This window comes from Hippocampus bargibanti, linkage group LG09 (assembly GCF_051943395.1).
Source record: "Hippocampus bargibanti isolate YZ-2025 linkage group LG09, ASM5194339v1, whole genome shotgun sequence".
Classification (NCBI taxonomy): Eukaryota; Metazoa; Chordata; class Actinopteri; order Syngnathiformes; family Syngnathidae; genus Hippocampus; species Hippocampus bargibanti.
The window spans coordinates 22,174,425-22,189,887 of NC_142742.1; the positions used below are offsets into that span (position 1 = coordinate 22,174,425).

The 15,463-nt window shown below is 40.8% G+C and overlaps 1 protein-coding gene across 2 annotated transcripts in view; it reads left to right on the plus strand.

Annotated features, from left to right (window-relative positions):
- Positions 1-12,770, plus strand: part of rin3 (Ras and Rab interactor 3) — a 35,154-nt gene extending 22,384 nt beyond the window's left edge. For both annotated transcript variants that reach the window (XM_089004032.1, XM_089004031.1), the window contains one exon: positions 687-12,770. In XM_089004032.1, coding sequence (XP_088860158.1) covers positions 687-955 — 269 coding nt within the window. In that variant the 3' untranslated portion in view covers positions 956-12,770. The remainder of the gene's footprint in view (positions 1-686) is intronic.
- The last annotated feature ends 2,693 nt before the right edge of the window (positions 12,771-15,463 follow it).

The window sequence follows — 15,463 nt, forward strand, 5'->3', positions numbered from 1 at the left end:
TCGGACAGAGCACCGAAGATATAGAAAGTCCATGGTAATACAAAGTACAAATACAAGTTGACAGCATCCCGTTTTCGTACAGGCTATCCCGATGGAGGTGGAGGAAGCGGGAAGGCGCGGCTCCGCCCCCAGCTGTAAATCCGAATGTGAAAATCCCGAACAAGTAGGATGTTTATTTGCTGGAGCAGCATTGCACAAAATGAGGATACAAAAGAACTAATTCTTAACAAACGCACAGGACAATTTTCTCCAGCATCTCACTTGCACAGTAATCGGAGTCGCAAGCGTGGGAAGCTGTGCGCAGTAATAAAGATCGATAATACAAAATATAAAATGATTAAAATGACACTAAAAGTTATGAGATTTATAAATGAACTGTCAACATTTTGGTAAATAATAGTATTCAATAGAAATACGTTGCTTAAAAACAACAGATTGACATTGTATATCGTGTATTTCGATTTACGACCGTTTGACTTACGACTGTTTTGTCGGAACGGAACCCGGTCGTAACTCGGATGTTACCTGTATATTGTATGTATGTATTATGTATGCAACTTCTCTATGTGTAAAAATAAACAAATACAGTACATGAATACATGAACACAAAAATAGATAAACAAACAAACACAAAAACAAACCAATAAATAAATACATCAATAAATACTGTTCTGTCTGTCCTCCAGATTCATACATTCTCAGCATTGATGAAAATGGTGATCGGCGGCCCCTGGCAGCTGCAGAGCTGGCACTAAGTGTGAAGAACAAGTGTCAACCAGGAACATATTGCTTCATCTATCACCCCATTGACCATGGATCAATCCAACATGCCAGGTCTGGCCGCAGCTGCCCCACTAGCCCGCCTCCAAGGCCCCCTCCACAAAGCACTTCCAAAAACATTTCAGCGGTCGATACTGAAAATACAGAAGAAGAGGGATGTCTGATTAGCTGGTAATTACGCCACTACCGCAACAGCTGCTGTTGTATGGCTCTGTAACCGCAACACTGGTGTTGAATGCAAAAGCAAACATTTGGCTTCACCAGGCTTTGATAAAGCCTGGAAGAAAATCTCAAAGGCCTCGCGTGATGTATTTTATTCCCTACTTGTTTATGATAGCATCAATCAAAATGAGCCTGACATGGTTTAAAGGACAACCGACGCCTCTGGACAAGTTGAGTCCATAATTTGTAAAGTCATTTCAAATGACTTCTACTGAGCGTATTTTACAAAGATTCCACCACATATAGCTATATTTTATGTTTTAAGACTCGCGCTCAATATTCAGGAAGTCTTGCTTTCTCGGTCAGTGACGATACCTACCGTGACGTCACGGTAGGTATCGTCATTGACCGAGAAAGCGACAGGCAATGCATTTTGGGCACGTTGTTTGGTCTGAAAACTTCATGTTGATCCGTGTTGATGGCGAAATTAGAAGGAAAACACATAAATAACGCGATGGTGAATTTTTGTGTGTTGCACCAAGACTACTATTTGATACTAGCTGACACAAATTCTACAGGAAGTCTTGTTTTCGAGTTCATGACGATCTCCTACGTGACGTCACGGAGGGAACGCCTATGACCGAGAAAGCGACACACAATGCATTTTGGGTACTTTTTTTCATCTGAAAACACAGTGTTGGTCGCAAAATTAGAAGGAAAACTATACAGATAACGCGATGGTGAATCGTTGTGTGTCGCAGCCAATTGCAGTAATACGCATAAAGAAGGTGTAAGTTTACACAAATTCCCAGCGAACAAATCAGCCCATTTCCAACGAAGCTTGTGTGCCATCTTGTTTATTTGCTGGGCGCTACATTGGAGGCCAGACAGCCCGAATTGATACGGAAGGACTTCTTTAATCGATTGCAAACATTTATGCTTTCCTCTTCAGAACTATTAGAATCATATTCATAACTGGATGAGTAACAAGAAAGCATCTTCTCCGAATCTGAACTCTCTGAAGCTATTGTTTTGATTCTGTAGCAGGGCATTTTGTGGAGGAATATCCTGGCGTGACATCACAAACAAGGTGGAGGGACTTTCTGAATCTGCCCCGTTCAAAGCTCATTTTGTGGCAGTTTTGTGACATTTTAAGTCATTATTATTGGTGTTTTGGATTTGACTAAAAATATCAGCCTGCGTGTTTTGGGTATTTTAGATGCTATAAAACGTTTTTGTGATGTCAGTTAGGAAACAAAAACATGGTGTCGGTTGTCCCTTAATAGGGAACATTTGCTGATACCCAAAACAAATCCTGAACTTACATTAGCAGGGTCAACATCAAGACATTCTGTGTGTGACTCTTCTTTCCCGTTTGGCTAAGCCTTATTGAAGAATTGCTCAAATGGTGTAACTTCTGTACAACAAAGGATGCAGAGGAGTGGGAGAGATGGAGAGAATTATTTGCTCTGGTGGTGTTTCGTCACAGATCACCACTGGCACTGTCTACCTGCTTCATCTTGGCTGTACTTTCTTCTTACCTCTCAACTGTGATCCGAGTCTTTATTGATCCTTGTGTTTATTTATACTATTCTAACCCATTGAGGTCGTCGTTTTGAGTGCTCCACCATATGTAACAAAATTACTTTATTTCTTTTTGTTGATTAAAAAAAATAAATGTAGTCTTAATAAGGGACTACACTAATGACGGGCAAACTACGGCCCGTTAGGCTTTTTAATCCAGCCCGCCGAATTTGTCCAAATTATAGTAAGAAAAGTGTCTGAAACTCGCGACAAAAAGGTAGCGGACAAAAGGGCAGACAACTCTGAAAAGTTGCCTGGCTCGTTTTTCACAACTTGAAACACAACAAAACCAGCAATTGAAAAAAAAAATTGTCACAAAGTATTAAGTTTTTTATATTAATTAAGTCTGTACCTACCACAAATGTTACCTTGCTTAATTTACAGTAAATGTCAAAGGCTGCAGATTGCGCTGCAGTAGTCACCATGGTGCACAATGCAATGTTTGCATTGCTAGCTACAACCCACGAAGCCCCTTTCATAACTCTCACGTACACTTTACAGTCACGGTTTGATATAAATTTACGTTTTTTAGCGTCACACATGTTGTTAGCTTCTTTTGAATCTTTCTTCTGGGCTGAGGATCTGGGCGTCTATTTTGGAAAATGATATGCAAATGCGCAACCTTAGAACGCTTGCGAAAGTCCGGAAGAAAGAAGCAGACTTCTGATTGGCTGCCGTGCCGAGTATGCAAATGTCAACTGCAGGTAGCTTTTTTTTTTTTTTTTTTTTTTTTTCCTTTTTTTTGTTATTAATTCAAATGGCATGCAAACATACAAAGCAACAGAAACAAACAAACAAACAAACAAACAAACAACACTGCAAACAAAACACAACAAAGGTAGACAAAACCATTGGTTTTGAATAGCTTGTGGAGCTTCTAAAAGCACATCTGAGGTGTGTCTCAGCAAATCTTTCTGCATACTTGATATTTTCCAAATAGTTGGCAACATACATTAGGTGACATAATCGCGTATGAGACAGTACCTGATCGCACAGGAAATAGGAGTTCCTGACAGATAATCATTTTACAAGAAGAAAAAAGAGGAGAGAAGAACAAAATAGAAGAGAGAGAGAGCGGGGGAAGGGGGATGCCAGGGGTTTTAACATTCCATCGAGTCTGCACAACATAGTGAAATTGACAAAAAAGAGGGGGGGGGGGGACACCAGATGAATTCGGCAAGCACATCATCCTATGCCATATTTCATCAACAAATCATGTGTTTTGATAGCATTTGGGTCGGCAGATGGTTGAATTGTTTTCTGATATAGTTTCATTTCATTTTGAAATATTACAAATAGGGGTTTCCTCCCACAAAATTTAGATTTATGAATATGATGTTTGGCAAGAAAAACTAATAAATTAATAATAAAATATTTATCGTTGGTCTTGTTGTAATATCCAAACAGCATGTCTTTGTAATAAAATATGAACAGAGAAGTGACTTTACATTGAACGTATTTGACAAAGTGTTTCCAGAAGCGAGTAGTTTCGGGACAAGCCCAGAAGAGGTGAGTTGCAGTTTCAGGCTCAGCTTCACAAAATGTAAAAGATATATCCTGTAAGGACCGTATCTTATGTTTAACAGGATAGCAACGGTGCAAAAGTTTGTAGGTTATTTCTCTTTGTTTGTTTGTGATGAAAAATTTATATGGGAGGGCCCAAACCTTTTCCCATGGAATATTTGGGACATACGTTCTCCAGTGATGAACAACGTAGGGAACCGTCACAAAAGATTTTTGAAACAAATGTCGAATTGCACGGTTCCGATTTCGAGCAATTGATGAGAAACAGAGTTTCCCCAGGGCAGTTTCTGTCATTGGAATTGGCGGTGGTCTGTCGGGAGTAGCGGAGTGACCCTTGAACAGGCTTATGATACCACTTGGGATGGCATCCATAACGATGGCAAAGTCCTTCGGGGTCACAGGGATTTGATGCGTATTGAGAAACTCAGCATAGTTCATTAAAACATTGTTTGTGTTAAAAAGTTGCTTTACATAAATGATACCCCAGTCAATCCATCTCGACAAAAACAGTGATTTGTTTTTGTACAAAATATGACAGTTATTCCAGATCATACATGAATGCGGAGAGAAAGAATGGTTATGCATTAGGCACCAGGCTAATAAAACTTGTTTATGAAATTTGGATAGGTTAACAGGCAATTTTTCAACCTTATAATTACATTTCAGCAAGAAAGACAGACCACCAAGTCGGGAAAACATGGATTTTGGAATGAAATTCCAGATTGCATCAGGGCTACACAGATAATTACGCAGCCAGTTAATCTTAAACGTATAGTTTAGAGAAGTAAAGTCCAAAAAATCTAGGCCCCCCTCCTTTAACGTCCTGGATATGACTGAGTTTCTTATATAATGAGTTTTATTTTTCCATACAAAGTTATACATTATTTTGTCCATTGTCTTACATGTGCTTGGATCCACATTTAAAGCCATTGTAGGATATACAAACCGAGAGATTCCCTCACTTTTTGCTAGCAGTATTCTTCCGTTTAGTGATAGATCCCTTTGTAACCAGTGATTAAAGCGCTTCTTGGTTTTATCAATTATTGAATCGAGGTTCAAATGACAACGCTCTTCGTCGTCTTTGGCTATGACAACACCTAGGTACGTCACTTGATTTTTTACAGGTATGTTGTATAGCATAGACTCATTACATGATTTCACAGCTAACAACTCACATTTATTTATATTAAGCGAAAGACCTGACGCTTTGGAAAACTCTTTAACCAGAGCTACGGCCCTTGGAATTTGCTCAGGATTTTTCAGGAAGAGTGTGGTGTCATCTGCCACCTGGCTAATCACAACCTGCTTGCCCGCTACTTCAATACCTTGGACCTCGCTTTCAGTGACCAAGAGTGATAAGATTTGTGCTGAAAGTAAGAATAAATAGGGAGAAATGGGACAACCTTGACGGATGCCACGGGAGACGTTGAAGCGAGGGGACGTACCATATTTAAGCAGTATTGAGGAGTTGCAGTTGGTGTACAGTGTCTTAACAGCTTGAGTAAAGTAGTTTCCAAAACCAAACTTATTAAGTGATTGAAAAATAAAATGGTGTTCCAAAGTGTCAAAGGCTTTGTAAAAATCGAGAAATAAAATAAAACTATTGTGGTTAATAAGTCAGAATCAGAATCAGAATACCTTTATTCGTCCCGCAATGAGGAAATTTGCAGTCCACAGCAGCAATTGAAGAGGGATGGGGTTGGGGTGGGAGTGAAAGGATAGAAAACAAGATATTCTAAGCATAACAAAATAAAAATGTCAACTGTATACTGTGCAAATGTAGATGTGCAAAAACCGTTCTATAAACAAGACTGTACATAATGCAGAATCAAGAAATGCATTTAGATATATTGCAACAACCCATATTTACAAGTGTCCAGTTTTTTTTTTTTTTTTTTTTTTTTTTCACATGTGATCATTGGGAATTGTGAAGCCTGACAGCAGTCGGTAGGAACGAGCGGCGGTACCTCTCCTTCTTGCAGCGCCGGTGTAATAGTCTCTGGCTAAAGGAGCTACCCAGAGCTGTCAGGATGGGCAGGAGGGGGTGGGAGGGGCTGTCCGTCATAGCTTTTAGTTTAGCTAGCGTCCGTCTGTTGCCCACCTCCTCTAGAGAGTCCAGCGAGCAGCCCACGACAGAACTGGCCCGCTTGACAAAGCGCTCCAGTCTTTTTCTGTCCCGGGTGGTGATGCTGCCTGACCAGCAGACAATGCCATAGTGGATGGCTGATGCCACCACAGAGTCATAGAAAGTCTTTAGGAGTGACCCCTGAACTCCAAAAGACCTCAGTTTCCTGAGGAGGAAGAGGCGACTCTGTCCCTTTTTGATTAGGGCATCCGTGTTTGTTGTCCAGTCCAGTTTATTGTTTAGAGTAACACCCAGGTACTTGTAGGAGGTCACCCTCTCAATGTCCGAACCCTGGATGTTCAATGGTGCAGGTGACGATTGTTTCCTGCAGAAATCCACCACCAGCTCCTTGGTTTTGCCGGTGTTGATCTGGAGGTGATTCTGCTGGCACCAGTCCACAAAGTCCTTTGTCAGTCCCCTGTACTCCCTATCGTCTCCCTCTGTAATGAGGCCGACAATAGCTGAGTCGTCAGACAACTTCTGAAGGTGGCAGGTTGGGGTGTTGTAGTTGAAGTCCGAGGTGTAGAGGGTGAAGAGGAATGGAGCCAGGACTGTTCCCTGCGGCGCTCCGGTGCTGCAGAGAAGCCTGTCCGACTCACAGTTCTTTACCCTCACGTACTGTGGCCTGTTTGTGAGGTAGTCTGTAATCCAGGATGTGAGGTGATGGTCGACTCCGGCATGCTGCAGCTTGTCCCCCAGTAGACTTGGCTGGATGGTGTTGAAGGCACTGGAGAAATAATAAGTTCCTGATAATCAAGAATATCCAATACAAGACGAACATTATTGGCAATGTGTCTTTTACTCAAGAAGCCTGACTGTGTTTCACTAATTATATGCGGTAAGGATTTTCTAATTCGGTTTGCAAGGATGGAGGCCAAAATTTTATAGTCTGTATTTAATAGGCAGCTAGGGCGCCAGTTTTCAAGAGATGATGTGTCTTTTTTTGGTTTTGGAATGAGAGATATAAGACCTTGAGAGAGTGAACAGGGGAGGGAGCCTTTTGAGATTCTTTCAGAAAAAACATTGAGCAGGAAAGGAGCCAAAGGGTCAGAGAAGGTTTTATACAATTCTGAAGTAAGCCCGTCGTTTCCAGGAGATTTATTCATCTTGAGCTGCTTAATTGCATCCTGCACTTCAATTAGATTAATTGGTTGATCACATCGTTTTTTCTCATAATGCTAATAGTTTTATTGGACGTAATGGACTCTAAAATTGACACTGGCTCTGCTTGCATATGGTTGGAAGTACAGTAAAGTCTCGTTATATCGATATTCAAGGGAGTCCGAAAAAATATTGATATATCCGACCCTGTTTGCATGTAATTTTATCCGTGCGTGCATAGAAATAGTATCGATATAACCGGGACTATCGATATATCCGATATCGATATAACGAGACTTTACTGTATATAGGTTACCATAGAATTTTGAGCAGAAAGAGGAGATTTTGTGGTAGTCTGAAACAATGTTGTTATCAATTTTTAATGTGTCAATGGTTTGCTTTTTAGATTTAGATTTTTCCAAGTTAAAGAAGTACGATGAGCATTTTTCCCCTTCTTCCAGCCAACGCCTCCTGGATCTGATGAATGCGCCCTCTGCTTTTCGTCTATATATATCATCAAGTTTATTTTGGTAGTCTGCTAACTTGGCGTGATCATCCTCAGATAGGGTTGCTGATTGACTGGAAAGAGACATTATTTGAGCACATAAATCATCCTCTTCCGCTCCTCTGTGTGTCGCTAAATTGCTGCTATATTTCCTCATATATTTACCAATTTCGTATTTTAGAAGTTCCCATTGGAGGCTGAAAGATTTTTTAAGAAGAGCTGTGTCCCAATGAGACTTTATTATCCTGTTTATATTTTCCTTTACTTCATCATGGGCTAACAAACTATTGTTCAGCTTTCAACATAAAGCCTTAGGAATATTCATAACTGGTGTCAAGGTTACCTTAAGTGTAATTATTTTATGATCAGACAGTGGTGCTGGGTGGTAGTCTACTTCAACGAGGTCCGCAGAGATTGTTTTAGATATCAACCAGTAATCCAGTCTCGACTGTTTTGAAAGGTCCTTAGAGTGCCAAGTATATGTTTTTAGAGAGGGAAACTTTTCTCTGAAAACATCATATAGGTTGTATTTCTCCGTGAAGGTGATGAGGTATAGATTAGAGACTGCTTGGCTTGGTGGTGGAAGTCGATCTAGTTTGTTATTCATAACTACATTAAAATCACCACCCAGAATTAAATAGGCAGTTGGATATTTGTTTAACCAGTACTCAACTTTTTTATCAATTTCTTCTAACAATAATATATTTTTAGGACGTGAATTGTACCCATATATATTAATCATGATAACATTTTTTATCAGAGATTGCCAACATAAGTATGATATAGTGACCTTCTGGGTCACTGTCATGACCAATAATTTCCCCAGAGAAATTTTCTTTTAGAACTGTGACACCGGCCGCTTTTTCCGACCTGTGTGCTCCCCATAAGTCTCTTCCCCATTGACTTTTCCAGAGACTGACGTCATTTGTTGTACTATGAGTTTCTTGTAAAAACAAGAAATCACACTTAAATTTTCTGAGAAACAAAAATACAGCTTTGCGTTTCAAGGAGTTCCTCAAACCCCTGGCATTTAAGGAGAGAAGGGAAAGGGACATAGGGATGAGAACAGTAGAAAATAGACAAGGAAAATAGAAGAAGTGAAAGATTAAGCTAGGAAAAGTAAAATATAAAAGAAATTACATTTTTTTTAATAAGAACTAAATATAGAAAACTCAAACAGCAATCCACAGGATCACTTCAAAAACAAAGTGCTCACACCAAAGATTTGGTGAAGCACAGTCTCTATTGAAAAAGAAATAGAGACTAAGGACTGCTGAATAACCAAAAGTAGTACATTTAAACATAATAAGCCCATAATGTATGATGTGTATCATAACGTGTAGAATATTAAATTTCTATTTCGAGAGCAACTGCTTTATTCATTATTTATTTATTATTCTTTTAGTACTATTAGCTTAACAGCCTGGTAAATCAAAAATTATTTACAGGTATTGGAGAATACTTAGAGGTTAAGTCAGTCAGAACCTCCTAAATATCAGGGAGGGAAGATCTCAACACCATCCACAAAGGCACGGCCTCCCACAAAATGGGCCTGCTTATGTTCCTTTCTGGCCTTGTCCACTTGGGGCCACAACAGACGCCTCCTCTCACGTACCTCTGGTGGGAAGTCAAGGGATAGCCGAAGAACTTTAGCCTGGAGGAAGGAGTTACCCGCTTTCGCTGCTGCCCAGATGGCTTCTTTGTGGATCCTGAAGGCAAACTGGATCATTATAGGGCGACTCCTGGAGCTGTCTGGGCGTCTCGGGCCGAGGCGATGGATGGTGTCCACCACACCAGGGATCTTGTCCTTGGCCTCAGGCAGCACACCCTGAAGCACTTGTATGGTCTCCTGGCGAATATTCTGCTGGATGTTTTCTTCCAGTCCATGGAGGATAAGATTCCAACGTCGATGATAGGTCTCCCACTTGGAAATGCGGTTTATCATGTCTTTGTTTAAACTGCGTGGGTGAGACTCCAGTTTTCCCAATCTATCCTTTATTGCAACTGTCTCTGCGTGCATCTGGTCCAGAGAAACTTTAAAGCAATTTATTTGTTTTGTATTTTCTTTACTCTCTGCTTGTACTTTTGCAATAGTCACTGAGTTCATCTTAATCATAGCTTCTAGGGCATCAGCTCTTGTGTTCATTTGTTGCCGCAGAGACTCGAATTCAGCGAGCAGAATTGCCATGAGGTCTTGGGGAACTGGACCTCGGATATTGCGAGCTATTTTAGCTGCTGGTGAAGTAGGGGAGGAAACTGTCGTAGAGGTAGCCGCAGGAGAGAGTGGAAGCGGAGGGAACGAATCTCCCACCACATTCTCATTGGAAGCCGCAGTAGGTTCACCCCCCAGGTAATCGTGCATATTAGCAACAATCATGGCGTGACTTTCTTTTGGACGACATACAGGAGGCAAAGAAACAGTATTTTCACTTTCACATCCTGTAGTAGCAGCATTAAGGAGTACAGGGCTGACGTTAGCTTTGGTGTTAGCATCGGTAGCCCTGCCTTTTCTCTTAGTCATTGTAGATTTTATCTGTTCACAGATCAAGCAGAGACGATTAAATGTTATCTTGCAGTTGCTCACATGTATTCAGGGCTCATTTGCTGTTCAGCAGTCCTAATCAAAGGAAGCACTCAAGAGTGCATGTCTTCCTCCGTCGCACGTCGCGCCGGAAGTCCTCTGAAAATGAAAATGGCTGTGCTCAACTGCAGGTAGCTTATGTCTATGTGCTTAGCGACGGTACACGTGTACTGTTTGCGCGTGAAGGCGAGGGTGACCGTGGTAGAGCGCACGGTCAGGACAATCCATCCATGATTTAGTGGAGTTTAACACAAGTAGATATTATTGAGCTTGAATATTTCGTTGTGGAATAATATGTTTTGAATGTTGAAAGTGATTACATTTTTCAATAAATGTTGATTTCTTAACTTTGCACCGTCGACTGAAACTTATTAAAAACAGACGCAATCTTGATAAATCACAGTGCATATGTTATTTTAATCTATTTCCATTTCCTCCTCCCAGTATCTGCGAAATAGTCTGTAAATGCCATCCATATCTTGCATATTCCTTGAGACAAATTTATTAATTGATCAGGGATATGTTTCACATTTGAAAGACAGTTAATAAATTGGGTTGTAGTGTTGTTACTGTGCTATGAGGTTTGTACACACTACATTTAAAGGACAGCCAGCACCATTGTTTTTGTTTCCTACTGACATCAGAAAAACGTTTTATAGCATCTAAAATACCCAAAACACGCAGACTGATATTTTTAGTCAAATGAAAAACACCAATAAAAATGATTTCAAAATGAATCCGGAAATGGCCAGTTTCAGAAGGTCCCACCCCCTTGTCCGTGACGGCACGCCAATATGTCTTGCCTTGCTCGAGAATCCAAACAATGGCTTCAGATTCGGAGAAGATGCTTTCTTGTTACTCATCCAGTTATGAATATGATTCAAATAGTTCTGAAGAGGAAAGCATAAATGTTTGCAGTTGATTCAAGGAGTCCTCCCATGTCAATTCGAGCCGTCAATGACAGCAATGTAGCACCCAGAAAATGCAGAAGATGGCGCCCAAGCTACGTTGGAAATGGGCTGATTTGTCTGCTGGGAATTTGTGTCAAGTGGTATCAAATAGTAGTCTTGGTGCAACACACAATGATTCACCATCACATTATGTGTTTTCCTTCTAATTTTGACATCAACACGGATCAACACGAAGTTTTCAGACCAAACAAAGTACCGCAAAATGCATTGTGTGTCGCTTTCTCGGTCAGGAGCGGTCCAAACGTGACGTCACATGGGGATCGTCATCAACTCGAAAACAAGACTTCATGAATATTCAGCGTGAGTCTTAAAACGTAAACTATAGCTATATGCTGTGGAATCTTTGTAAAATACGCCCAGTCGAAGTCATTTGAAGTGATTTTACAAATTATGGACATAACTTGTTCGGAGGCGTCGGTTGTCCTTTAATTCATTAGGTTTAGTATTTCCGGCCCAAACACTCCCTCCAAATGCTCCTGGCCCGGCCCCTCTGTCAAATTTTAGAACCTATTGCGGCCCGCGAGTCAAAAAGTTTGCCCACCCCTGGACTATACCATATTTTCCCGTGTATGAGGTGCACCCAAAAGCCACAATTTTCTTCAAACGACAAGTGCCCTCATACGCAGATGTGTCTTATATGTGAAGTAATATTGAGCCACAACAGGTCTCGCAACGACTGTAGCGGCCACGACTCATTTCCCCCTGTAGAAGAAGTAGTGCAGAACCTGAGCCTTTACTGTAGGGCCTTATAATGTGGTGTGGCTTATCTTTGGAAAACATTTTGTGGTGTATTAACCACAAAAGGTTATATACAGGCTGTTTGGATGCACAAACGTGCCTACCTTGCATCAGCCGACATGGAGTGAAGAGTGGAACATTTACACACATGCGCAGTAGATGACAAATGCAAGTTACGGCAAGTCTGTGCATCCAACAAACCTGTATATACACTTTTGTGGTTCATACACCACATTACAACCTGTATATAACCTTTTGTGGTTAATACACTACACTTTTAGATATGTATATATTATATTTGGTCATCCTTTTTCAATCATTGAAGGTGCACCTTACAGTCCAGTGCACACTATACATGGAAGAAGTTTGAAAACACATTATTCATTGGGGGTGCACGTTATACTCCCGTGCGACCGAAAAATACGTGATTGTCACGATCCAGTTGGCGACCAATGGGTGGCGCTGTCGGCCCCGCCTGCACCTGCACTGGTGTTGATCAGTGGCAGTTAAAAAGACTCCCGGCATGACCATTCCGTGTCAGCTCATTGTATGTGTTTGCTGCACCCTGTCAAGTTTGTTTCATCTTGGCAGATTTTTACTCGTGGTTTTCTTTGATACTTTGTACTTTTCTGTTCGGATGACTGATGTTTTAGATTTTGTTCCTGCTGACTTCATTTTAATACAATTTGTCAAATACTGCTGCTGCCTCCTGCCTGCTTTTTTTTGGGATCCACAACCACCATCACCTTGCAAACCGTGACAGTTATTTATGTTGTTTATTTGCCAAATTATTTTTTTGATAAAAGAACAAAGTGAGGTTTACACAAAAATGCAGTATATGAACAAATCTGCCACTGTCTGCCACATTTAAATAACCTATTTATCAATACGTAAAATTACATTTTTATATAAAAGTTTATATTGTGATAAATATGAAGGGATTCAATTCATGCCATTATTTTTAAGGCAGGGCCATCCCGGTCGTCCTCCCAAAGCGTCCTCCCACAATCCAAAAACATGCATGGCAGGCTGATTGAACACTCTAAAATTGCCCCTAGGTCTGAGAATGGATGGTTGACACTATTTGACTCTGTGATTGGCTGGCAACCGGTTCAGGGTGTCCGCCAACTACTGCCCAAGGACGGCTGGGAAAGGCTCCAGTGCCCACCACGGCCCTCATCCTCATGAAAATAAAAAAATGGGATTGATGGACGGACTATTGGATGGATGAGTGTTTATCAATGTTTATAATACATTTCATTTATAACTGCCTTTGAAAACTCTCAAGCTCTTTATAAACATTACTGTACCAGTCCATGAATTCTGAGTTAAAAATCCAAAATCCGAGTTAAAAATCAGAATTCAGATAAAAATCAAAATTTAGAGTTAAAAATCAGAATTCAGAGTTAAAGGTCAGAATTCTGAGTTAAAAGTCGGAATTCTGGAGTTAGATGTGTCTGCGTTACTTCCGGGTTCGGTGAACGCTGGAGCGTCTGGCCGCCGCTGCTCACGTGCAGAAAAACATTTTTGTTCTTATCCTGTGACTATAAAGTGTCTTTGAGAGTTTTGAAAGGCGATTATAAATTGAATGTATTTTTATTATTATCATGAACATTGCACAGGCTTGATGTAAAGAAAATAGTGAATCAAAAGAAAATCACAATATTTGCTCGGAAAATAATAATGACATCTTTTCCTAAAATTGTTCAGGTCAAGGCGCATGGAAGGCCACCTCAGAATACACCTCAGTATTTAGCTCTTGGGCATTATTTGCTGTTCTTAAATGTGTGTTTGAGGTCATTATCCTATTGAAAGACCCATGATCTGCAACAAAGAATACTTTGATAATCGTGAGATTTAATTCCACCCTGCTCAGATACAACACACCCTGTGCCAGGTGGAGTAAAGCAGCTTTATCCATGTTTTACAATAGGGGCAGTGGTCAGTTCTGCTCTGACTATGCTTCACATCAAGCTGCTCTGCCTTGCCCAAAAGTTGGTCCCCTTTACTTTTCGTCCGAGTAAGGACTTTTTCTTGCACTTCTTACTTTATGTCTGTGTAAGCTCTCAGTCGTACAAGAGTGGTCCATCGATGAAAAAGTTTCTTCAGCCGTCATCTGTACTTCTTTGAAGGTGTCAGACGTTTCACTTCTTATCCAAGAGGCTTCGTCAGAAAACTAAATTCTTTTGCTGGTAGTTTCGGCCCTATATATATCCCTACTGTCCAGACGTAGCAATGCCAGACTCTGCTATGATTGGTCCCTGCTCTCGGGTTGGGGGGAGCAGAGGACTACTTCCTGGGGCGACACTGATTACCTCTATTGTTTCAACTTCCAACTCATCTGTGCTTCTTTAGCTTTAAATGTTTTCATTCATGAACTCCTAAAAATACTCATTTGCTAATCAGTTTCATTCAGCTGGCACTTGATAAGGGAAGAGAAAGCACTTGGTTGTGTACTATGACACATTGTGTTAAAATAACCAAGTACAGTCATCTTCTTTTCCATCATTGGTATCATGCAAAGGTGTCAAAGTCAAGGCCGGGGGGCCAAATCTAGCTTGACACTGCATTTTATTCGGCCCGTGAGAGCAAATCAAGTGTGTCAAGTGCCAATATGCTCGCTAAAGTCTGAACCAAAATTTCCAATTATCCCGTGTCGACCACAATAACAGTCATTATTTTAGAGTTCAAATTTGAAAACTAGTTATTCATTAATTTGATGTGCGCTCAATATGTGTTATGTCGAGGCGATCAAACATTCCAATGGCTTCCCTAAATTCACGGCCCCAGAGAGGAAACCGTAACTACAATTTGGCCCGCAGAAAAAAGTTTGGCACCCTTGGACGAGAGGAACATAATAAACATTCAGTCAATGCGCAAACTGTTGCTGCTAAAGGGAATATGATTTTAATTCCATGTACTGTTACAATGTCAAAATATTATCAAGTGTTCACGATGAAAGGAGAATTGCTACCAAGGACCAAAAGTTTAGTTTGCATGTGTGGTGAAGTAAAACTGCATAATTATGTGCATAATTATAATTCCTTAACTACATTGATACCTTGGTTTACAAACCCCTTGGCTTTTTGGTTTACGAACGTTAAATTTATGAAAATTTTATCTTGCATGCAAACTATTTTTTAGGATACACACGGAGCTGCCACAATGAGTGATGTGTCGTTTGCGACCGAGCCCGTTCTCCTAACAAAAAATGGCAGCCGCTTGTTTTGGCCCTCTATTCCCCGCCACCAGTCGTCGGTTAAAGCCACGTGATTGGTCAAGAATGCAGCAGTGATGGGGGGTGTGGGGGCAGACAGAGAGAGTGAAGCCATTCCCCCAAAAAATGAAAATGGCTGCCGACAATTTTTTTGTCCTCTATAACCCGCCCCCAG